At 40.2% G+C, this 25,527-nt stretch overlaps 1 protein-coding gene across 1 annotated transcript; it reads left to right on the top strand.

Moving 5' to 3' along the window:
• Positions 1-1,902: 1,902 nt before the first annotated feature.
• Positions 1,903-24,402, top strand: TC2N (tandem C2 domains, nuclear). The gene is made up of 11 exons (XM_063147634.1): positions 1,903-1,996; positions 4,508-4,735; positions 7,786-7,965; positions 9,984-10,075; positions 11,396-11,471; positions 12,923-13,023; positions 15,326-15,442; positions 16,839-17,030; positions 19,598-19,712; positions 20,903-21,102; positions 23,939-24,402. Exons 1-11 carry the CDS (start codon positions 1,930-1,932, stop codon positions 24,047-24,049), a joined length of 1,479 nt encoding a protein of 492 aa, XP_063003704.1. The 5' UTR covers positions 1,903-1,929; the 3' UTR covers positions 24,050-24,402.
• The last annotated feature ends 1,125 nt before the right edge of the window (positions 24,403-25,527 follow it).

Below are 25,527 nucleotides of genomic sequence, written 5' to 3'. Positions count from 1 at the left end.
GGGTTCTGGGTGACGTATTTCCTGGTGGGAAGAGAATTGGTGGTAGCCGAGAGAGAGAGAAAGACTTGCATTACTTTTAGCCCCCTTATGCTACTAGGTTAAAAATAGTGTAAAGATGTGCTCCATAGCCTCCGTCAGTACCCGTCACATTGGGAAACGGGGGATCCCTCAGAAGCCCTTACAGTGCTGCAGTGATCTCCCATTGCCCAATGGGAAGGGTATCTAGCAGCAACAGAAGGAGCAGAGCACAATTCCCTCATTATCAGCATGCTTTGCTGCCTCTTCTCCACACTATTCTCCCACTAGGAAATATCCCAGGATCCTTCATCAGTGGTGGGCCTTCTGCTCGGCTGTTGCATGTACGTAACCATGCCAACCTCTGTTCAAGCTCAAGTGACCATCTTATTTATTTATTTATTTATTTATTACATTTCTATACCACCCAATAGCCGGAGCTCTCTGGGCGGTTCTTGAATTGCTTTTCTCCTGTTTTGAAGTTTAGTACCACATTCATCAATAATTTTGATATCAAGATAAAAGGCTTTTCTGAAGTGTGCTAATAACTTCGCTGCTAGGATTTTGGGCAGGCATTGATACAGTTCTAGTCTCTCTAGTCTGAGGGGAAATGTTTTAGGTTGTACATTTTCAGTAAGAGTCCACTTACTGTCATAAAGTACTCCTAATGTTTTCCAGCTGCACTGTTTTGAGCAAATTAAACAGATGTAGTTAATCTTGAATACTGCTGTGTGAGCAGATGACCTAGATTCATATAAATTGGGTCTTCCATTTAGAATGCTTTTTTGGTTTCTCTGTGAATCATGGAGGAAGCAGCCTGGCTGAGGAGGGACAGTCTCCTAGGGCAGCCAGGCAAGTCGTTAATTACAAGGCTGCAATAGCATTCTCCGCTACACTTTTCCTTTGCATGAAAATTCATGTCTTGATGTAATCCTGCATTTCTTTAGCTCTTGCTAAGGCTCAAGTTTCAGGTGCTTTTTACATGCCTTGCCTAAGATGGGGACATTTGTATATCTGTGATAAGTGAAAATGGGTTTCAAGGCTGGAATCAAAACTCATTCTAGGGAGGTGAATATGGGAGGAATCTACTTGGTCATTTGTCAGGAGCACTGAAGTGGAATGTTAGAATGGGTGCATAGCCTTGGGAAGAGGGTAATGTTAAAGCTATTGTTTGATTTCCATGGGCTTCAAGGCACACAACTATTTTGCCCCCAGGCTCAGTTTATGAAAAGTATCAAAGGTTAAAACCACCACCTTAAATTGAGCCTGGGGGCAAAATAGTTGCTTCGGACCCACATATCTTCAGGAGGACCACTCCTAATACATTCTTCCCCTTGCCAATTAATATCTGCAACAAGTACCCTGCTCAATTACTACAAGAAATCTGCAAAAGACAGGGCTTTTTTGGTGGTGGTCCCTTTGCTGTGAGATGGCCTCCTTAGAAGTTCAGTTAAAGAGCTTCACTAATGGCTTTCAGAAGGGGCTGCAAGACCTTATTCAGAAGGCAACTAAAACTTGAAGTCTGTTGTGCCAGATACTTTATTGCTATTGTTTGGGATGTTTATTTTGTAGTCTTGTTTTATTTTTATACATTTATTAATATAATTTTTAAATTGTGTTTTCAAGTTATGGCTTGTAACCCTTCCTAGCATAGAATGAGATGGGATATAAATGTGTTAATTAGTTAATGACTAGACTGTCCCTAATATTATCCCCAGTGAAGGAAATGCCATCATTGTTATTTTATTTCAGGATGTTGTGCTCCTAACTATTGCACTGAATAGTTCACAGAGTAGGGGAAATGTTGTAAAAACAAAGAAAATGATTTCATCTAAATTACTGTATTAATTTTCAGGGTTGATTTCTATCTTGGCTCCTCAACTGTATGTATTCCAGCGTGCATTAGAAGCAGTAATGGCAACAGAATGCCTCAAGAGCTGTTGTAGAGGGTGTCTGTATATTGGGAAAGAAAAACCTGATGGTGAGTTCAGTTAAATTGTGTGTGATTTAAATATAATGTAAAACAGAAAAAAAACAAAAGAGTAATGGTATTATTTGTGGGTGTGGTGCTTCCAGATGGAAGGCTGTAATTGGAAGATGTTGTGCAATTGTTCCATATTTTTTCCTTATTGGATATTCTCCAGTAAGAAAAAAGACAGAAGAAATGGTGGGAAAACACAGGAAGTTTATGAGTAGAGGATGATGCCATCTGGATCCCCCATAAAATTGTATGAATGAGGTAGGGCAATGGCGCAATAAAAGCTTCATCTGAAAGCACCCCCTGTGTCATGTGTGATCTCACAATATCTGATCCTAAAAAAGTAGAGAACAAATTATATATACATTTTTATATATTTTCATTCTTGCACCTACTGTGGCACCTACTGTGTCATATAAATGCACTATCTGAAAACACTGAGATCACACTTTCTTCTTAAAAACTTGTGATTGTTTAGGGAGGTTGCACTCTCCCTAAAGGATCGGGTCCGTAGTTTGGGGGTGCTCTTGGATCCAGAACTGTCACTTGAGGCACAGGTGAACTCAGTGGCAAAGAGCACCTTTTATCAGCTTAGGTTGATATACCAACTACGCCCTTATCTGGACAGAGATAGCCTAGCTACAGTTAGCCATGTTCTGATAACCTCTCGTTTGGATTGCTGCAATGCGTTATACGTGGGGCTGCCTTTGAGAACGGTCTGGAAGCTTCAGCTGGTACAAAACAGGGCAGCCCGTTTACTAACAGGGACTGGCCGGCGAGATCACATTACGCCAGTCCTTTTCCAGCTTCATTGGCTTCCAGTCCAGGTCCGGGCCCGATTCAAAGTGCTGGTATTGACATTTAAAGCCCTAAACGGTTTGGGGCCAGGTTATTTGAAGGAACGCCTCCTCCCATATGTACCTGCCCGGACCTTAAGATCATCTACAGGGGCCCTTCTCCGTGAGCCCCTGCCAAAGGAAGTGAGGCAGGTGGCTACTAGGAGGAGGGCTTTCTACGCTGTGGCACCCCGGTTGTGGAATGAGCTCCCCAGAGAGGTCCGCCTGGCGCCTACACTGTACTCCTTTCGTCGCCAGCTGAAGACCTTTTTATTCACTCAGTATTTTAACACTTAATTTTAACTTAAATTTAAATTTTACTGTTTTAACTCTGTATTTTAATCTTATATCAATTTTGCTGCGTGGTTTTATCCTGGTTGTGCTTTTATACTGTATTTTGCATTTGTGTTTTTAACCTGTTGGTTGTTTTATTATGGTTTTAATTTTTGTGAACCACCCAGAGAGCTTCGGCTATTGGGCGTTATAAAAAATGTAATAAATAAATAAATAAATAAATTGAGTTAGTGCATATATAATCGACTGATTCATCAATTGATCTAAACTTTTTTGATCATCTATGTTTGATTGAATCCAGTGGGAGCCTTAATAGTAACGCAGCAAATATTGTTACCCAGGGGCAGGTATTGTTTGTCCATGTGCTATAATTGGCGACTGTATGTAACTTGCATTTTATTGGCTTACCTACTTTGGCCAGATTTACACCAAGCAGGATAAAACACTTTCAAAACATTTTGAAAACTGTGTGTGGAGTGTGTCCTGGGCCCCAACAGTTGTCAAAACTGTTATAAACCGTTTTAAAGTAGTAGTGTAGATCCTGCCTTTGTCATAACTGCAGAACTCTTGTCTGCTCCAAGAGTATCTCTTTCTTCCATTCTGTGTTGAACTGCTTTCAGCCCATGTGCCAAATTCAATTTTGGCGAATTTCTAGGTGGTCGCGTTCCAGTGATAGGTGATGCTGAAGGTGAAAAGGGTGGGGCCGAAGTCAAAAGGGCGGGCCCCAAAATGCAAGGATACTTTAGCTTAATGTTCTTACTGTCAGTAACTAAGCCTTAGGAACGACATTTAAACCTTTTAGTATAAAAAAACCTGCACAAAAACAGGAAACTACTGCACACTCAGTGGTTGGACAAAAGAGGGTCATCTGGGGAACCCAGAGGGCTGAATTGGGACCCTAGATTGCCTGAAATTGGCTCACAAGTCTGAAGTTCAACACTCCTGCTGTAGCAGACCACATATGTGTCTCTGGGTGTGAGTGAATAAGAGAGAAATTTGACATGGGTTTGCTTAAACCAGGTTATTACAGTTCAGTTTTAATGCTTGTGTTAAATACCTTCTACGTTCTATGAAGGCAAGAATTACGTTTTGTATTCGCAATTTTGAGTTCATAGATAGCTTACCTTTAGTAATCACCTTCTAAAATCTTCCCTGAATCAGCCATGGCAAGTAACTGGAAAATAGGATTGGTTTACAGTACTTTAGAACTAGTGCAAATGCTCTCAGGACTGATATACTTCCTATCCACTGCTCCCTGTCTCCGGATGCATCAACAGGATGGGAAAACCTATTCGTCCCTTATCCTATTAAAACACAAAAGATAATTTCAGAGTACTTATTCAAAGCTGAATGTGCTTGTCATGCTTTTTATGTTAAATAACAGCCTCCCTGGAGAAGGAGTCTGAAGTTACAGCCAAACATGGATCAAATGTTGTGGAGAAACCTCCCTTGTCTTCTGTGTCGGTGCAGCGGCAGATTGGCTGCTCAGAAGATTATCTTCTTTCCAAGCTCCCGCCAGCTGGCCAGGAAGTGCCTTTTGTGGTTCCTCAGTTCAAGCTTGCCTACATTCAACCCAGGAACCTTGGTAGTCCACATCTTGGAGGAATTCAAGGTAAAGAACCCAAAGGACCTTTTGCTAGTTGTCTTTAGACGCATTTATACAAGGTTGTTTATGTGATGGCGGGGATATCCATGAAGTTTCAGAACCAGTTGATGGACTTGTTACCCTGTGTCAGCAACCCCTGCCTACATTTGCAATGAATTTTAGCTAGGGATGGGGGGGATAAGCAAGGTTCAAGCTCATCAATATTCTCCTATTTTCACCTCAGCTTATCTCATTCCTGTTGCCAAATACGAACTTTTTTCTTTTCAAACCATTTTTTCCCCATTTTTTTTTAAAGTGCACACTCAAAATGTGCACTTTTCCCCATAGGTGAAAGCACAAACCTGCATATTTTTAAAATGTGCACTTTTTAAAGTCAACAACTTTTAAATAATACACATTTTTTCAAATGTGACTGCGTGCAAACTTTTCCCAAAACGTGCACTTTTGTTTGTGTTCGTCTTCAGGTTTCAAAGACGGCAGATTTGAAGTAAACATGAACACTACCATATTCATACAGCCCTAAATATACTCTTGCTTCCTGTTTCGAGATCATTTAGTAGGCTGCTATGTGCCTTTAGGGTATTCTGCAATACACGCAGCTCTTAAGACTAAAGGCAACCACTCTTCTGCTGTTTGTGTAACTATTTGCCCCAGAATGAAAGTTTCTGATTTTCACTGGGTTTGGTTTTAGTCTTTTCAGCTTATTCACCCCTCTGAATGTGCAAGCTAATAAGAGTATGAAGTTAGAGTTGCAATTTCAAGATCATTGATACAATCCCTTCAGATAATTAGATCCATTTTTCAGGCCATAGTTTGTATTTGAACTGTTATTTCCACTAGCTAATTTAGATTGGAAGGTAGAGCCAAAGTTTTTTTTTTTCCAAGCAGATATGGTTTCCATGACAATGTGCTCTTTTGTTTGTCTCTTTTGAAGCTGCTAGCTCTAAACTCCTTTTTTTCTGGAATGCTTTGACTGAGAGAACAGTATCTTATTGTGAAATTTATGCACCTCAAGTACTCTCAGCCCAGGGTGCCTTTTGCAAGACAGGAGGTTTACTGTGCAATGCGTTCCTAATCTTGCGACTGAAAACCAACCCAAATATTTTGTTGCACCAGAAGTAGACTCTGCAGAATTAAGATTTTACATCGAAAGATATTCGGCATCTGTTGATTTAGAAAATATAGCTTGAATTTCTCCTTTGTTTTCTGCAACACTTTGCTGAAACAGTTCTAAAAATTTTAACCACAGCAATGAATTTGGTTCTTTAAAAGTGTCCAGACTGTGACAATGAAATCTCAGTTTATAAGTTGAGATATGAGGAAGCTTCATGCACCCGCAAATAGCCACTTTGCTCCTCACCACAGTTAACTATAGCTTCCTATTATGCCTTAAACCGGAAAACTATAGTTAGCGGCTTCCAAACAAGCCAGTATATGAAGTCATGGCTTAAAGCTGGCTTCTGTATATTGGCTTGTTTAGAAGCTCTAGTTCCCAGTTTGGGCATAAGAGGAAATTATAGTTAACTGGTTTCTCAGCTTGTTTCCCTGCTTGTGTGAAAGGAGGAGCAAAGTGGATGCGTGAAGCACATTCATCTTTTGACTTATTAACCTAAGATTTTATTGTCCCAAAACAGCTAATATGTCTCAGGAATTTTTAGTGGTACTAAATAGCTATACAGTTTAGAAAACATGGTAAATATACTGATGTTTTGTTCCTAGATATATTAATGTACATTTTACCTTCCATGTTAAATTGTATAACCTCTGGGAAAATATGCTGTAATCCTTTACCTTTTTTTTTTTATGTCTCTCAAGTAAACTGCATTTAAAACCTTAAAAAAAAGAGCAATTTTGAACAGTGCCTTTTCTATTTCAGTCTTTTTACCTTTGCCCTGTACCACTTTTTCTCACCATCACTCATAATAAATCCAGGCAAATTATTACTCATAGTCCCAAAGATTATTACAGTCCAATTTTATCTTAATTCATCTGGATTTTTAACACACGATCCTGTCCGTAGGCAGTGTCACCAGAAGTAAAGAAACCACACTGTAGAGCAAGACGGCTCAGCCATTCAGAACACTCCTGTATGTTTCTGTTGTGTTTACACCCTGGGTTGGATCCAGATTTAGGCGCGTGCAACTGGGCTGATGGAGTGGACTTCCCTGCCTTCTCCTCCTCACAGCAGCAGCCACTCCAGTCCCCTGAAAATACTATACAGAGAGTCAGGGGACTCTGCTGACTGGGGTGAGCTGTTGTGTGAGGGAAAGGAGATCCCCCAAAATCTGGCAGAGGCACGTTCTGTCAACAGAGCCCTTCTGTCAACAGAAAGCAAATCTTGGATCCAACCCTCTGTGTTTACCTAATGAAGTTAATACTGTGTGAGAAGCACTTATCTATAGCCGTTCAGAGTGATCAGTGTCACATTTAAATGGCATAGAACACATGTGCCATATGTATACAGCGTCGGCAGGGTGGTAAATTGTGGCCCAGGTGGACACTTCTCTGACATGCTGCTGGAGCACATAGTCAGCATTCTTTTTAGATGTGATTCCAAATGCTTGGTATACCTACATGGATAAGCGCTTTTCATGTGACAACACTGCATCCAAATCACCCCTTTCACTGTACACTTGATTGGACAGGAACCGGCTTGTGTTCTGCATGACACTGAACATACTTTAACATTGGCACAAGATAAAGGTCTATTAGTAGTTCTAACTAACACACTAGAATACACAGGCCAGTGTTAATATAATTTTATTGCTCTGCAAATGTCAGTAAATCTGAAAAGTAATGTACCTATCTGTTCTATTTTTCCACCTTTTAAAAAGTATAATATTGTTTGGTATCAATACTCAGTAAAAATACTTGGTTCCAGGAGATCTATATATATATTGCAAGACTATTTCCCAACTTAGCTACTGACCTTTACCCAGATATGCAACCTAGGAAAAGGAAACATCTGTTTTTTGACTCCTGACCTCTTGCTCATACTTTACACAAGTTTTTAGTAAAGTGCTGTGTTGCCTAATAATATAAATCATGTTTCACAGGTTCTGCTATAACATCATTTGGTGACCGGAAAGCAGAGCTTTCTAGTGCGTACCAGCAAAGACCCCTTGTTGATGTGGTATATAACCCATTCTACATGCAGCATCAGCCACCGCCTGCCTCTCCAGATTTGATTCAGTGCCACCCAGAAAAATTGGACAAAAGAAGATTATATGGTTCAGGTAAACAATAAATTAGCAACAGTACACATCATCATATTATTATTATTATTATTATTTTGCTATTTCTCTTCACCTTCTGCTAGTAGAATAAATGGCCAATAAGACCCCTGGTGCGACCCAGAGATTAGTGTCGACTTTGGATCCAAGTGACCGGGCATGAACTCTGTGGGCCCTTGGGAGCATGCCGCTCTTTCTCAGCTTTACTAAAACAGAGTGGTTGTGATGGAATGAAGAAGTAAGGATTGCAAAACAATATACACATAAAGCCATTACAGAAAGAGCATCATCTTGGTCTGTCTCCTAGGTGCTGCATTCCCAGAGTTTTCTTTTATGGCCACAGAGTTTGTGTGTGTGCTCAATATTTTAGTTTTTGATTCTTAAAATTGTGTCTGTGGCTGCTCTTACCATTCTATTTTACAATGTTATTGATTTTTATTGTATTTTATTTCATGTATGCCGCCAGGAAAGCTTTGGCTACTGGGTGATACTTAAGTTGAATGAATAAATAAACAAAACTACAGATGTTCAGTAAATACAGTAATCATTTGCAGTAGAAAACAGTGATGACAGCTATTCCTTTTGCATTCTATTTTTTTTTTAAAGCGCAGACAGAATGCGTCTGCACTAAAATGAGGAAGCATAAGGGGGATTTAAATAGTACTTGGCTAGTCCTAAAAACATTTCCCCTGGTAAGGCTCATATTTTGTATGTATGTATTTTATTTCTGGCACGTTTAACCACACTCTTACTCTCAGGAACTTGAATGGCATGTGTTCCCCAGGCAAACTTCCTCTCTAAGTGACTTGCAGGGCCAGACCTGCCTAGCTACAGCAGCATAAGTATCTTATGTGCTTTCAGACCATTTTTATATCTGTACTGGATCCTTAGGCAAAACTTTCGAGCTCTTTACCCTTTACAGCACTAAAGCTGTTCTGGGGCAGAACTTTGAAGGGAAGAAATACAGGTTAATTAAATGGACAGTTTTACTAAGGGAATGAAAGGACCAACAGGTTTGACTATTTAGGGCACAATCCTGTGGACTGCAATCTCACTGTTCAGAAGCCCTGAACTTGGAGGGTTCCAATATTCCTATGCCCTGCCAAGCTGAAGCCAGCAGGGCAGGAAGAGCAACAGAGGCGATCTTCATATCCCTGTCCTTTTCAACCCATCCAGCGAGGAAAGTTGCCGGAAGGAGGTTTGGGATAAATTGTATCCTGGCTTCTCCAGCCTCCTCCCCCTCCCTCCCCAACAGAATGTTCCCTTTCCACCTCTCCAAGGTTGATTTTCTAATCTCAGAAAAGCAGCTGGCACAGTTCTCTCTGTGCTGGGTGCGAGGAGGCAGAAGTGGGGAGCAGATCTCAACTTCACCTGCTGAGGTCGGAACGCTCTCTCCGGAGATCTGCTGAGGGGCCATAGGTTTTCTCTCTTGTCGTATAGAGTTTTCTGAAAACCAGAAGTAAAAGCTGAAGATATAAGTCAGTGAAAATGTTTTAGAATAGCGACTAACCTGGCTGCTAAAAGTGGAAATGGAGCACATGCAGCTTGGAAAACCCTGAGTTGGTTCAAATTATATTGCCCGAAGAGCTAGCACAGGCCTAGGCTGCCCTCCTGCTGTCAGTGAACCATTATTAATCAATAAATTAGGATTTCCACCAAGGATACCATATACTCTAGTGTGTTCTCTCCTGATCCTCAGAACAATTCACATTGCTTGGGAAGAAAGAACAAGGTGACCAAAAATGCTCAGCAAAAGAAATGTTTTTCTCTGTGTGGATATATATCAGTAGGAAGAGAATTACTGCAATAACATGTGTGTACCTTCCATCCATTTTAACAGAGCCAACGCAGGAAAAGTTCCCACTGGATTGTGCCCTATAAAATGTGAGGCATTCTGATCCAAAATTGTTGCACTGCGGTCTGAATGAGCCTGAGATGCAACTGCCCATTCTGGCCCAGGCTGTGCAACTGCCTATGCTTTTCCTGAGATTTCAACAAGGGGTTTCCTTTTCTCTTTTCAGTTTGTGACTTAAGGAGTAGCACATTGCCGGGCTCAGCTTCTTTAAGTCACTCTATGTTTGATCTTACAAGTCCACCCCATCGATTCATCCAGGTAAATTCTTTTCATAACTTAAAGGTTGTCCCCACCCAGAAATATGCCATCATATTGTGAAGTATTAACCTTATGCTTCTGGTGCTTACAGTGCCAAGCAATGTTAGGAATGTTGTATCACTGAATTAATTCAGAAATCATTTCATCCTCTTTCCTGTTCTGCTGGTTCCAAATGCATTTCATGTGTAAATGTTAGTGGCTTGGTTAGGAAAAAGTATGATAAGTATTTAACAATGCATTTTGCACCTAATTTTCAGTACCCTAACAAGGATGAAAATGTTTGCCCCTAGAAGTCATTGTGATGTGCACTGGGAAAAGATAGGGCAGCTTTATAGTCACAAAGCACAGGGCCCCAAGATAAATTCTGAAATGCCTAAAAGCTGTAAACATTAGCCACTATACCTGCTGACTGATAAACAGGTAGTTAAAATATGCTTGAGGAAAACAGGAGTTAATTTAGCAATCAGTCTATCCAGTTTTTACTGTCCATATGCATTCCAAAATACCCCTAATACCCCTCTTTGTTTGGTCATTACATAGCTACTTTTGTGACAACTGAAATTACTGGTACAGGGTTTATTTCCTGCCAACATGCCCTTTCAATTCCAGAAGCAGATCACAAACTGCTGTTACGAAATTTATGACAGTAATATGATATGAAATTGGATGCTACCTGTGATACTGTTTTAGGCAGCAATCCTGCATATAGTTTATGTTGCTTTATTCCCATTGGATTTAAGCAGCTGTGAGCTAGATTCTAATCAAACTCTTTGGTTGGTAGCTCCTCTCCATTTTTTGTAGAATTATGGGGTGGAAAATAGCCATTTTGTTCTGTTATAGCTCCTTACTTCTGCTTTCATATACTTGCTTCCTTGCTTTTAGTGGAATGGTGATAATCTGGATTTATTTACACAAAGCATTCATTGTACGCTTGTCATTCCTACACTCATGGTCCTTTACAGATTCTTCAGACAACATCATGACCCTTCTGTCTCTAACTAGCACTGTCGGCGAGTTTTTTTAGAGCAGAAAAAATGTGGCATTTAATCATGAAAGCAAAAGAAGGCACAATTTTCTTTTGTGTATTTGTGCTATTCTGCTATATCATAGGGCCACCTAGAGATTATATAGTGGAAAAGCAGAAAAAGAAATGTGCCTTGTATAGTGCTTGGGTCTCAATTCTGCGACAAAACCCAAAGTTGATAGAGTGGACAGCTAATTAACAACCTCATGTAAAAATGCTCTCTGTGTGAGTTTTCATAGATTGTCTTGCATCCATGTTTTTTTTCTTGTTGACTAATCAGACAATTCTTTTTACAGAGATACGATTCACTTTCCAGTGTTCCAAGTAGCACCTCTTCCAAGAAGGATTCGCAAGGTAGTAACAGAAGTTTAGGTAATAAACACTGTTTGCTTGTCTTGTTTCAAATCCCACCGTAAACTGGATCTTTAGGCATGATTTCATGTACATTTTATTGCTACAATCGCAGAGCATGTATACTGTGGGATGCTTGCAGAAACAGTTCTGGGAGGCATGCCTGTGTCTGATGATCCATACCAATACATAGTCAGAGCTAATCTTACAGTTAATTGCTTCCGGGATAAAAGTTCATGAGCTCTGGAATAAACTTGGAGTTTTTCTTTACACAAATCTGTCAAAGTCATAGGCCACTATAGTTCCGACATTACATTTTTGCCATCTTTCAGAAATAACTGTGCTGCTCTCATTGCTCCTGTTGAAGCTTATAGATCTGTTCTGCTTGAACATTCCTACCGCTTTTCATTGCTCTAGTGCAATGTTGTCAGCGTGGCATATGAATTGTGGCATCAGGGCTGCATTTCTGAAGAAGAATGTTGTGGACTTAGAAGGTGGAAAGTCTGATCTTTAAAGCTTTTGTACCATTTACAATCTGTTGGTGTTTTTTAAAAAAGTTTAACATCACCCCTATGCACTTACTTAAGTAGGGTATATTTTGAGTAAGGATGAATGAACTCAAGAAATACTTTTGTAAGCCGCCATGAGAGCCTTTTTTGGCTGAATGGCGGCATAAAAATGCTTAAATAAATAAATAAAATAAATAAACTCCCCTGAATCCTGTTCACACTCTGCCCGCTGGTTGCCTCACCCCGTTGTGCATTCGGGGTGTCCCACCAGACAGTCCATGGGCATCAACAAGCGCTTAGGTCTTTTTTTTTGGCCACAAACCACAATTTGTACAAATTCGCGGCTAGAAATATTGACAAAAATCACAATTTGCCCAAAATCATGAACATAAATAGGAGCATTTGCATAAAAATGCAGGCATAAAGGATCATTTATAACAGAAATGTTGCACATGCTAAAGAGAAATTAATTAAATATGCTTGCGTGAGAGAGAGAGAGAGGAGAAAAGCAAAAACATTCCTTCATAATCAAAACACAGGATATTACCCTACTACAGTTGCTACTTATTTTCTTGCAGAGGTCCCTTTAAGCATCACCTTTCCCTGTCATCGAGATGCAACAGTGGTGAAAATTTTTGTCCCACTAGTTCAGATGCTAAAGGCTAGCAATCTCTGCCTAGGGGGAAAGGTTGGCAACTCTATCATGTTAATATAATATTGAGAAGCCTTCCATGATGTTTTTACATTTGAATTAGTTAAAAAAAAGTTGAAACACTGACAAAAACACTTCTGGGTCCAAATACTTCATATTTCCTTGTAGATAGTAGTTACATGGATCCTGGTAACTGCAGGTGTGTGATGAATTCTTAATGGAATACTTAAAAATTCCTGGTTCCCTGAATTGAACGATGTTTTGCAGCCTTTGAGAACAAGTTCTAAAATTGTTGTTGGATTTATCCCCAGATACCATTACATTATCCGGTGATGAAAGAGAATTTGGCAGGTTAAATGTGAAGGTGTGCTATGTTCTTCCTGTGGAACAGATCTGGATCACAATCGTGCAAGTAAGCCTAACAAGAGATCTCAGTAATTGAGCCCACAGTGAGTCTTGAACTGGTGACATGAGGGATAGGCAGGGAATTTGCTTGTGTTGCAATACCCCATTTATTCAAAAGGCAAGAACTGTCCAGAGATCAGCAGTGAGGCCTCTTTCCTCCGAAAAGTCAGAGTGAGCCAGGCTCCTGTTGAATACAGATCATAGTATTCAATCTCTCCCTTTTTGTGTTACCCCCACTGTTAACTGCACAGCAGTCAAGTTTGACTCAAGAGAGGTGCATTTGATTCCAGTAAATTCTGCAGCTAATTTTTGTGAACCGCCTAGAGAGTTTCGGCTATTGGGCGGCATAAAAATGCAATAAATAAATAAATTTACACATGTCGGGGCTGGAATAAGTGTCACCGGAAAAACTGATAGAGCATATAACATAGATCACCATTTTCTTTGAAACAGTGAAAATGTATTCATAGTATAAATATAATATACTACTTTCAATATCTCATTCTGTTTCAGATATTTTTGTGACATGCTTTGTTTTATTTTTACATTTCATTTAACAGTGTACATTTGTGAACTGCCCAGGGAGCTTTGGCTATTGGCTGGTATAAAAATGAAATAAATAAATCATCCCCACCCCTGAAAATTATTCTTTAAACTCTAACCCAACACTTACCTGGGAGTAATACCCGTTGGACTTATGCATAGGAGTCCATTATTAATCTATCTAAGTTTTAGTAATGGTAGAGAATTTAACATGGGTTGGTTCAAGGCGGATGTGCATCTAAGATGAACACAAAAACATGGAGAAAATGTAACCAGAAAATCAGGAAAGCAATTTGGTTACTAGTAGGATAACCTGAAGGATAGGAACATCTCTGTGTTATTGTACGCAGATGATGCTGTCTTCCTTTCATACACTCAAGTGGGGATGCGAAGGATGTTAAGAGCTCAAAGCACATACTGTACGAGTGAAGCTCTCCAGATCAATTATGATAAAACCAAAATCTTAGTTTTTTGGGGAAAAGGAAGATATACCGCTGGCAGATTGACAACCGCCAGCTCGACCAGGTGAATAAATACAAATACTTAGAAATAACAGTCCAGAGTTCGGGATCTTGGTCTGAGCACTTAAAAGTAACAGCTTTATCAGCCAATGTAACAGCAAATGCTATCTTCCACTTTGCAGCCGAGCCTGGGGGGAAGATGACGGCTCCCCTAACAGAACTGTTTAAAACTAAATTACTCCCACAGATCCTGTATGGGTTGCCCGTATGGGCCCACACAGATATTACACCACTAGCGATTGAGCAACATAAATTTCTAACCAGAGCGCTTGGGGTCCCCAGATCAACATCCAAAGATAGTGTCCGGCTGGAAACAGCATGTCACTCAATTCAAACATTAACTCTAAAAGCAGCAATCTCCTTCTGGCTAAAGATACTGTTCCAGTTGGTTTCTCCACTGGTTATGGCCACACACGAGGATATGGGGAAAGATTCATGGGCAGAAAAGATGAGCCATTCTGTATCCAAATTGGGCTGCTCACAAGTTTACCTCCTTACAAGGGGATTTGATGGGGCTAAAGAGGAGATCTCAAGAAGACTGTATGATTGTGAAATACAATCATCATTGACTGTCATCAAAGTGAGCCATTCAAATACAAAAGTATAATTACTGCCCCGGGAAAAGTTCCTTTATACTTAACTTCTGTTACCTCACACGAGTTGAGATGGTTATTTACCCCGTGCAGGTTAAATTCACTCCAGTTAATGGAGGTGAAAGCGTGTTATAGGATCCATCCATGCGCTAAAGCTGACTGCCCAGCCGGTTGCCCCAAAATTGAGGATATGACACACTTTCTAGTTGAATGTCCAGCGTATGTCGAGCTGAGGAAGCAATACCTTGAGCCCCTGATTCCTGGGTTCAACCACATGTCGCCTAAAAATGTAACTCAGATACTATTGTTAGGCTCTGATCACTATATATCATTCAGGACTGCCAAATTTGTACAGTGGGCGCTGGAAGTACGGAAGCTTTTGTTTGCCATATAGGATCAAATTTTACTAATCTGAGATTACATGCGGGCCAGTACTGGTACTGCAATTGAGCCTACTATTAGTTTTTTATTATTATCTTGTATTATTCCTCTGATTGCGGTGAGACAGTGCATGGACATGCTATTATGTTATTATGTTAATATGTTATTTTGCTACTATTTTATTTGTTTGCGATTGGCCTATTCGGCTAACAAGCAATAAAGATTGACATTGACTAGTAGGATAAAATCAGTTTCAATTTTCAATTTACAGTGCAAAGATCTGAGCTGGTCATCTAGTTCTGGAGAAAACCCTCATATTTCAATCAAAGGAGTCCTTACATTACCTAAGCCAGTGCAGTTCAGGTGTTTGGCAAAAGAAGCTTCCACTGTAAGTGACATTTTTAAAAAAAAGGTTTTTCCATATGTGAATTAGCATGTGCCCTATAGTGTAGTGCCACAAGAGTGATGACAGTGGATTAACAGTGTTTTGGGGTTTTTTGAGACCTTGCAGGGAAAACACTTTTTTAAGAGTGCTAAGGAGAAGATCAGTCTTCCAAAGAACAGTGAAGGTGTGACCTTGACAATCCCCTTTGTTAGTCCTTGCGTCAGGAGGCAGGGTGCCAATTTGCAATTGCATTAGTGCAGTAGAAGAAGCTGTGTGTGACTTGTTGCTGGATACCAGTGTGATTTTATGGGGGTTACAAACTGTACCTGGCAGAGTTTCTATGCCTTTAATAGTTGCATAACAGCTAACAGGTTTTTTTTTTCTCGTTTCTGATTCTCTATGGCTCAAGAAGCGTTACCTTTCTGTTAAAGGCACAGGCGAACCTGCCAGAAAAAAAAATGGCAAGCATCCTGTTTTTCCACTGTTCTGTTCTTTTAGAGTCCCTTCCCATGTGCATTAAAACAGACTGTGAACCATGTGGCTGTGATGTTTTTGTTTTGCTTGCCCCTAAGCCAAGGGCAAGTGTTAACACCTGTCACTCCAGTTATGTCTATCTGTCACAATCAGTTCTGTGCATTTAGATTTTGTTTCATGTTTTACTTTGAGAGGCTCATTGATAGATGCATCTTCCCAGGTAGAACCATCAATAGCAGCTTGATCACTGTTGGAACACATCTTATATCTGTATTTTTGACTGTGCGGCAATTTTTCTATACGAAAAGCAGTGACAATCAAGGCAAGAAGCATCAGGTTCTTTAAGTAGCATTTCCTTTGTAGATACAGTAGAATCCTTTGGGAGAGCATCATTACTTCAGCACAACCAGATCTGCCATTATCCATTTAGCTATTCCATACAAACCTGTCCAAGCTTTAAGATTGCTATCAGAATCCCAGTATTCCATCCCTTTATTTCATGTTATTAGATGGATGGTACAAGAAACAAGGCAATTCCAATGATGGTCCCAAAACTGGAATGTCCTTCCAGTAGAAATCTACCAGGCTTACTCTGTTTAGGTTCCTGTTGATGACCTTTTTGATTTCAACAATGAGCTCCTTTTATGGATTTTTATGGACTGATGTTCTCAAATTCACATATCTTTAATTTGTGGGTGTCTTCCTAGTACCCTTGGATCACTACTAATGGAAGAATAGCATTAAAGGTAACATGAGGGTGTTGTAATCAGCTGGAAAGCTCTATTATTTATTTCTAAGATGACACTGGTTTTAACATAGCTGTCTTCTATCATGTTAGGATAGATTTAACGTTTAGCGTGTGCCTTGTTAGGATAGATTTAACATTTTGATTGCTCCGTTTTGTAATTATTATTGTTCCTTCTAGGACATTGAATTCATGGAAACCTTTGTGTTTGCAATCAAATTGCAACTCCTACAGACTGCAAGACTAGTGTTCAAAGTACAAACACAGAGTCCCAGGAAGAAAACCATAGGAGAATGCAGTTTGCCACTGCGAGAGCTCAGCTCACAAGAAACTAACTATTGGTTGATGATAGCACCTGCTTTCAAAGCTTCAGTAAGTTATTGTGTTCCAGAGAGCCTTGGAAGTTGTCTGGAATGGATATCGTGTGGGGTACTACTGGCTAGGATATTGAAAGTGATACTTTCTAACCACTACATGTGCAACTGAAAACAAAATAACATCATACTTTGGGATTGGGGCTAGGGATAACCCTTCTGAATGGAAGGGACTCCATCCATTGGAGACTACTGCTAGGGGAAGAAGGTGTTGGGTGCCCAGTTCTTGGCTTCTATTGTGGTCAAGTGACCTAGTCATATTTCTAGTCATTTTATGCAAACTACAGATAGATGAGCAGTGCCTCAGGCTACAGATGTAATTGACATGCAGACATAATTGATTAGGAGCAGACTTCAGTTGCTTGGTTTGCATAAAACATTGCTGCCTAAGCTATAGGTAGCTATCTCAAGATACAGCACAATGAAAGAGAGTTTTGATGAAATTGCCATGGGCAACTCCGAGCATCCCTTCACAACCTGAGTGGGCTATGAAGTCCTGCCTTCAATGTGGGTCTTTCTAGGTCACCTCCATGGTCTTAGAATGCTTCATGACTCTCATCTGATGCCTAACTTGTGGGTCCCTTACTCCCAGCCTTTCCTTCTCGTTAGGATCCTGAATTCCCACAAGTTCAAAGGGTCTTGTCTGGCTATCCTCCAGATGATGAGGCTGCAGCTGGGCAACCTCTTGGTCACTTATTCTGGCAGATCTCTTGCTCCTGCAACCTTGGCACCTCAAGAACACCTCCTCCCTCACCCTTCCCATCTGACTCAGAATCGGTTGCCACGTCTTCATGGGGTGCAACTGGAGAGGTGCTGGACCAATCCCTACAGCGGGAAGGCATTTTTGCCAATTTCCTTTTTCCTCTGCAACCCGCAGTGTCACCTCCAGTGCTGGAATGTAAGAGGAGGGAAAAGGGGGAAAGGTTTGTTCCCAATAGTGTAAGGCTTTTGAATCTCATGTGATATACCTAACCACAGTTGAGTTGAATTAATTTTGTAAAGTTTATGTTCTCTTTTTAAAAATCCATGAACATCACAAACCAACATGACTTTGAAAACAACTGTTCTTTGGCTGATGGGATGCAATGAGCTGCCCCTAAGATCCTTTAGTTCTACATCAAAAATAATCAGAATGAGTATTTCAGATTCCTAGTAACATTGTTAAATTCTCTATCATAATCATCCATTCTTCTTTGTGTGTTCTGAAGCAAAACTTAGGGAGTAAACTTCTGCAAGTTGAAGTCAACAACAGCTGGTTGCTAAGAGTTTTAAAGAAAACATTATAAAGCTTTGACAAATTTATGGCCAGATGCAATAAACAAGTTTAAAAAGCTGTATTCGGACAACACAATAGTCAGTGGTTGGTTAATAGTCAACTCCATGGTCGATTATCAAGGGGGTATTCTTCACACAGCATAATTATAATCAACCCATGGTGTGGATTAAGGCCAATATCAAGTTGACTAATAATCAACGGTGTGTTTGAAATCCCCTGCCCTCTCTTCCCCCACAATCCTCCCACTGGTATCCCATCAGCCATTGCGAGTTCTGCTGGTTGGACTTGAGTGGCAGCTGCCACTTTGGTCTCTCTTGCCAGGGGACTTTAGTCACAGAAAATAACCTACTGTGTGTGACAAAATAGTCAACACATGACACGATAAGCAACAGTTGTTCAAATAATCAATTCTGCTCAGAGTTGATTATTTGCGTTGGTTATTTCAGCTGAATAACTAACCGTGGTGTGAAAAAGTCCTAACAGATGACACAATAACCAACCGTTGGCTATTTAACCCACGATTGGTTAGTGTGTCATCCAAACCCAGTTAAAGTCCGCTTGGTCAGGATTATGACATAGCAGAAACGTCTTTTCTTGAGATCTAAAAATGGGGATGCTTGCTATGATGGGTAGACAGGTTTTCCTATGGAATGGATGTAGAGATGCATTCATCCTAATAGATGGTGAATAGAGTTTAAGTATAGAGCTTTGCCTTTGTAGGATTTCATACAAGAAAGTCACATTGTAGCCTAAGTTATTAAGATCTGATGGAACAGGTTCCAATGAACCATGACAATAATTTTATAAGCCGAAGGAGCCTTGCTTTTTTCTGACAGCAGCCACCAATGCCATGTGGCAAACTGCTTTTGAAATAGAAGAGAATTTCAAAAAGTTTGTGATACGGTATGAGAGGGCTGTGTTTAATGATAAGAGGGTAATCCTCAGAGCTAGGGCAAACTCTTTCGTGTGATCTTAAGTAGCTCTTTGGATCCTTGCCTTGATTCTGGCATATTGGATGGGGCTGGAACTTTTCAACCCAACAATTATAGAATAGGCAGAGGTATTCTGCAACTAAGGGTACAATCCTATGCATGTTTAGACAGAACACAAGTCTTACTGTCTGAGGAATGCTAGTAGTTGTAGGACTGTTTTCTGTCTAAACATAGGATTGCACCCTAAGCTGGCATTCTTTGAGTGTCAAAATAGAATAAAAGCCTTATTTTTCTGATTTGTGCAAGTTGGTTCAGATGGAAACTGGATATGTCTTTGCACTCTCATTCTCTGTACAGGTGTGTGCTGCAGAACTGAAAATAGGCACCTGTTTTCAAGCAGTAAACAGCCGGATCCAGTTGCAAATTCTTGAAGCCCAGAACCTCCCAAGCTCATCCACACCACTGTCTTCAAGTAAGTATCGTGTTCCTTTTGTACATCCTTTTCTAGAATATTTTGTCATGTGGTTAGTAGATCTTCAGTAGTTCAGCCATTGTCAGTGTTTGACAAACCCCATTATTGATTGCTGGTTTGAGTGTTACTTCTGTTGCCAACATTAGTTCCAGTAGGAATCCTGCTAGATTAATTTCTATTTGATGTAAAATGACATGTTTCTGTGTTGCTGTTTTTTCAGTTGATTGCATTATTATTAATGCTGTTACGTAAGAATATTATTTACACTCTCTGGTCTACATGGGACATTTATCTGCCCTGTACTTCTGGAATATGTGAAAGTATGAATAATTAAGAGAAGAAGTTGTGCTATTCTTGCAACCCTCTCTGCTTCCTTCAAAAAAAATCTGGCTGCGTGGTAAGGTTTAGCCCCTTTTCCAGAGGTATACCCCTTTGCTGTCCTAGACGTGAATGGTTTTCATTTACACCAAGGGTAGGTAACCTTTTCAGGCCTATGGGCGCATTTCTTGCTTTTTTCAACCCACATTTGCCATTTTCGGGGAGAATCTCTCTCTTTTGACATCTTTCTCCTCTTCCTTGCCTGGGATTTCCTTCCAGCATCACCTCTCCCTCCGTCTTCTTTTCCCCCTGCCACTGTGTTCACCACTTCCTTCTCCTCCTCCCGCCTACCTGCCCACCATTTCCTTTTCCCTGCTGCCACCATGTTCAGGCCCGCCCACTTGTTGCCTTCTCCACACTGATCAGCCACTTCTTCTCCCATCCACTTGCTCACTTGCATTTGCGGGAATAGGAAGACCTTCAGTGACAAAGTGAGGGGTTGGGGTGAGGAAGGGGTCTTGATGGATGCCTCTGTGCCTGGGAGTACTGTGTTGCCTGCCCCTGATTTAAGCCAATGGAGAGGGAGGGGGAAGCAAAGTGCTATACTAAGGCAAAGCATTATGGTTAGATCAGCTCTTCATATAGCTTGATAGTGATGGTGGAATCTAAGTTCCACTGTGAGGAACCCAGTGGGAGGGGGGGGGGGGGAATCTGTGCAATGTAGTCTCTGCAATATGTCCCTGTTTCAAATCCTGCCTGTCATAAAGAAAGGCGTTGTGTTAATTTTAATTAACATTAGCATAAACTCTTACACTTGCTGAATTTAAACTGATTAAAAAAAATACTGTTGTGTGTCATTTCTTCCATACTAGGTTTTTTTGTAAAGGCTGCAATGCTTAGCATGGAAGGACTAGTTGATAAGAAAAAGACCCGGCTACTGAAATCCACTAATGGCCAAGTGAAATGGGGAGAAAGTATGATTTTTCCAGTGAGCCAGAATGAGCATGGGATAAACTTTCTCATCAAACTCTACAGCAGGAGTTCAGTGAGGAGAAAACACTTCCTGGGACAGGTTGGTTTATTGCCCCCACCTCAAAACTGAAAATCCTGAGATTGAAAACACATTTAGGTCATAACTCTGCCTTAGTTATGCTTTTAACCAAAATAAATGCTTTATTTTAATATCATCCTTATTGAAATAAAGTATTTCTCAGTAAGTTCTTATGGATTTCAGCTTCAAGTTATATCGGGTAAAGTATGGCTTAGTTCATTTTGAGTAAATTAGCAGTAGTTATCCTGCAAGATAAACCCTCTTACATAACTTGCGCCTAGATTGGGGGGTGGGAGGGCTAAACTTCCCAACTAGAATTTGCCCAGAGTCCACAACCATCATTTTTCCACACAAAAAAATCTAACTTAAAAATCCCTCTTTCATTGTGTACCGTCTCATATTTCCCCAACCAATGCCCCTCCATCAGTGACATTGCTTTAACTCCACCCCAGTACTGACAGGCCCTGAGCATCTTCCAACTCACTGCCATATAAGCCCTAGTCCTATGTGTTGCTTGTTATCCAAAATCCTCCCATCAGCAAACATTTTGGACAAACATTTTTAAAAAAGTACCAAAACCTTTTATTAGCATTTTTATTCATATATGATGAGTCCTATGTGTCATAAAAAACTAGGTTTTCTTTCATTAGCATGAAAGTATGGGGATGGAAAGCCAAATAGGAATATAGAGTTCAAGGGTAGCATACCAGTATATGGCAAATGGAATTAGCTGGGAAGCTCATTCATCACTGTAGAAAGATATGGGCAAGTGCAAGCAACCTGGGTCTCGCCAGATAGTTTGGATTCCAATTCTCATAAACCCCAGCCAACATAAGCAGTGGTCGGGGATTATGGAAGTTGAAGTCAAAAACATCCCCTGGATTAAGGAGATGCAGAACCAGTATTGCTTCGTAGAAATGTAAACAAAGAAAACAAGTTAAGAGCACCTATCACACGAAGATCATTCTGGAGGGAGGTAATGCCTTAAACATTTCAATGTATAACTTGTGCAGCTCTTCATGCTACATAAGTATAACTGTGGAACTGCCATATTAGAAGTTTTATACAATACAGTAAGCATTTGTTGTTCTCTAATGTGTATTGATTAAAAAATGTGTTTTTGGGGGGTGGGTGGGTGGAATTCCTAGTCCTACTAGCCCTACACTCCTTTATTGAAGTCCACTCCTTCATTGTCCTTCTGCACTCACAATACACTGGTTGCAAAAGCTGGCAAACTGCAGATTCTGTACATTCCACTGCCCTGCCCCTAACCCTGCCCTGCATTCATTGCACTGCTTTGACACTTGTGCTGCTCTTTCAGAAATAGAAAGGATGACTAGAGCTATGGCATGAAGTAGCAGGTATTGGTGAATCAGCTCACGTGCCCTGCTAAAGCAGTGGTTTTCTTCCCTGAATGTAAACAATGAAAATTATTAAATAATTTGTGTGAATTGTGGCTGAATGGGGACCCCACATAGGACTTGATATAAAACCCTCAGGGCCTTCTTTTTGATTCCCCGGACCAGGCCGAGATTATTATTCTTACTGTTGGAATGAAATACTGGGTCAACAAGACTTGACTGTTGGAGACTGCCAACTTAGGCTTTTTAAATGAAACAAGTAATTGCTGGATAGCTCTGATTTTGAATAGCTTCTATAACGGAAGGTGGTATCTGTTTACAGTGCTATCATTGCAATTATGGAGAAGGAAATGTCAACTTATATTGCTACTTCTTTCCAGCTGCATAGGACAAAATAGTATTTTAAAGTATTGCTTCCTGATGGTATAGTAGGGTAGAGCTCTGAGTGTAAGAAAAAATGCCTTCTGCGAGATGGCAAGATGGCCCTTTTCCAATTCAGTTAATAAAAACACTGTGACTTTCAATCAAAATGTTGAAACTGAATGGAAATCACTGTTAACAGTCTTTTGACTGTAAACTTAAACTACAAATTTGCATTTAAAAGGTGCTTTTTAGGCACTTGTGTCTTGGGTGATTAAATCATATGCATCACAAATATTTATTTTTGAAATCTAATTTTCCCTACCTTTTATGTACTGCAACAATCCAGAATGCACAGTGGGCCATTTTTAGTAATATGTTCTGTTGTGGGTATGTACTTCAGGACTTTTTCCAAAATATGCATGGCGAGTTTACTGCACAGTGTCATCCACTGCAAACCTTTGAATTAATATATAGAAAAGTTAAGCATCATTTGGCACTTCTTCTCATTGAAGGTATCTTTGACATGGTACAAATTTGAAAACTGAGTGGCTGACGATGCATTGCAAACATGCAAACCTGCCATTCCAGCTCCCAAGTTTCCGATAATACAGCTCAACATTTTGTCACATCCTACAAAAAAGAAAAGAAAAAAAAGTATCATTAAAGTTCATTCTTCAACTTTTGCAGACTTTTATGATATTGTCGTGATTTTCAGTACCCATTTGATTCTGATATTATAGAATGTGAGTGACAGGATGGCTTTCGTGCAGTGGGGATATTTTTAAAAACAACAATAGAGCCTGTTAATAGCGCCAGAGCAGAAGTAATTCTTTAGATCCCATGTGAAGTATGTAGATGTTTCTTAAAACTCTCAAAACAATACAATAAAAATATAAACTCAGCCAACATATCCATTAAAACTGACAGAATATTAAAACTAGCAGCAAGATCTAATTAAAAAAAAACACAATTCTGACTGCCCAAGGTGTATCACTTTTTTGGCATCCTTTCTGTTCTTCATTCACACACTGCATTGAAGTACATATTTTGTTTGTTCAGTGATTGAAATAAATGTCCAGGATGGGTCTGGTAAGTTCCATGTAATGATTCCCTCTGATTTTTGCCCCATGCAGGTCTGGCTAAGCAGTGACAGCAACAGTACTGAAGCTGCTGATCAGTGGAAAGACACAATTGCAAATCCTGAGAAGGTAGTTGTTAAATGGCATCACATTAGTCAAGCATGATGATGCCTTGGACAGTACTTTTGGTACTGATCTGGACTTGACCCAAGAGGCTTCTGCACTTATTTAAAACAAACAGGCGTTGAGTAAGAGAAAAGAATATAAATGCCTACATGAACTGTGTACAGTGTCACCTCTGGAGGAGAAAATGAGAGAAGGAGCAGTTGTGGTGGCAATATTAAGACATGTCCGTGGAACTCCAATGCCACCTTGCGAAGTTAATGTCCTGACTACTTACTGACGACTGTGGCTTTTATTTTCTAGAAGGATTACATATGGAACTTTTGTATATTTATATGCATCTTAGAAGAAAAACTAACTTAATGTACTCTCTAAGATTTAAGTAAAAATGACTTGGAAGGACTTTCTTTCAGAAAGATTTTTCTTTTTATCAGTTGAAAACCATGCCTCAGCTAACATTTTTGTTTCTAAAATTATTTCATGGGCATCTTAGTAGTACTAAAACTTCATGGTTAGCAAGAGAGGTAAGGTAGGCAGAATAGTGTTTTACTATTTAAAATATTGAAATAAAATTTTTAAAGTGATTTTGAAGGATGTTTGCATATCATGACTTTAAAGTGAGGGGGAAAGCTGGCAGGTGTCAAAAGGCAATTCTTGCCATATGCAAAGTATTTCAGTCTCGCATCCCCACCTTCCTATTTAAAGCTAAATTGTCACCACTTTCCAGTGTTTTAAGATACATCTTTCAAGAGTTCATTGTGGTGAATTGGGGGCATATATGGCTGGATATTAAACCATGGATAGCCAAATTTGCATTTGCGTTGGGAGTTTGCTGTGTTACTAAGCTGGAGCATGCAAATCCATTGGCATAGTTATGGCATAATCAGGATTATGACCCGGCCCCCATCTTTACAGCGGCATTACTTGCGTTCCTTCCTGGCATATGCGCGGGAAGGAAGGCAAGTGCAAATTTTCTCGCCCCACACCTCTGGAAATGTAAAAAAAAAAAAAAAAAAAAGTGGGGGAGTGGAATAGGGCTATTCTTCCCCTCCTTTTTTAAAAAATATCTGTATCTGTGGAGTTCCGCAGATACAGATAATAACGGCCCATTCCTCTCCCCCCCATTTTTTTTAACTTTTCCAGAGATGTGGGGCTGCCCATGGTGACCAATCTGGGGGCACCATAGGCTACACTGCGAAAAAAGTCGGGGTAAGAGCCCAACTTTTTTGGAGCAGAGTTCCCAGGGTTTGTCCCCGGATGGCTTCGCAATGGCAGCTGCATTATGTAGATGACGTGCTACTACCGCGAAGCCACCCTGGGGCAAACTCTTATATGTAGACATGCCCCCAGCCTGCTTTCCAATTCTATTAGTTCATTTGACTTTCCAGTTCAACTAGTCAATTCACTTAGTCTAGAGACAAAGGCTGGTTTCACACTTCACGCTAACCCATGCTGGGTGGCAAGCTATGATGGGTAGGTGGTTATGTAAACTGCTCCTGTCAGACAATCAGGCAAATAAG

Source organism: Elgaria multicarinata, chromosome 2 (genome assembly GCF_023053635.1).
Source record: "Elgaria multicarinata webbii isolate HBS135686 ecotype San Diego chromosome 2, rElgMul1.1.pri, whole genome shotgun sequence".
In the NCBI taxonomy this organism is placed as follows: Eukaryota; Metazoa; Chordata; class Lepidosauria; order Squamata; family Anguidae; genus Elgaria; species Elgaria multicarinata.
The sequence above is the reverse complement of the archived record's forward strand: the minus strand, read 5'-3'. Positions and strand labels throughout refer to the sequence as shown.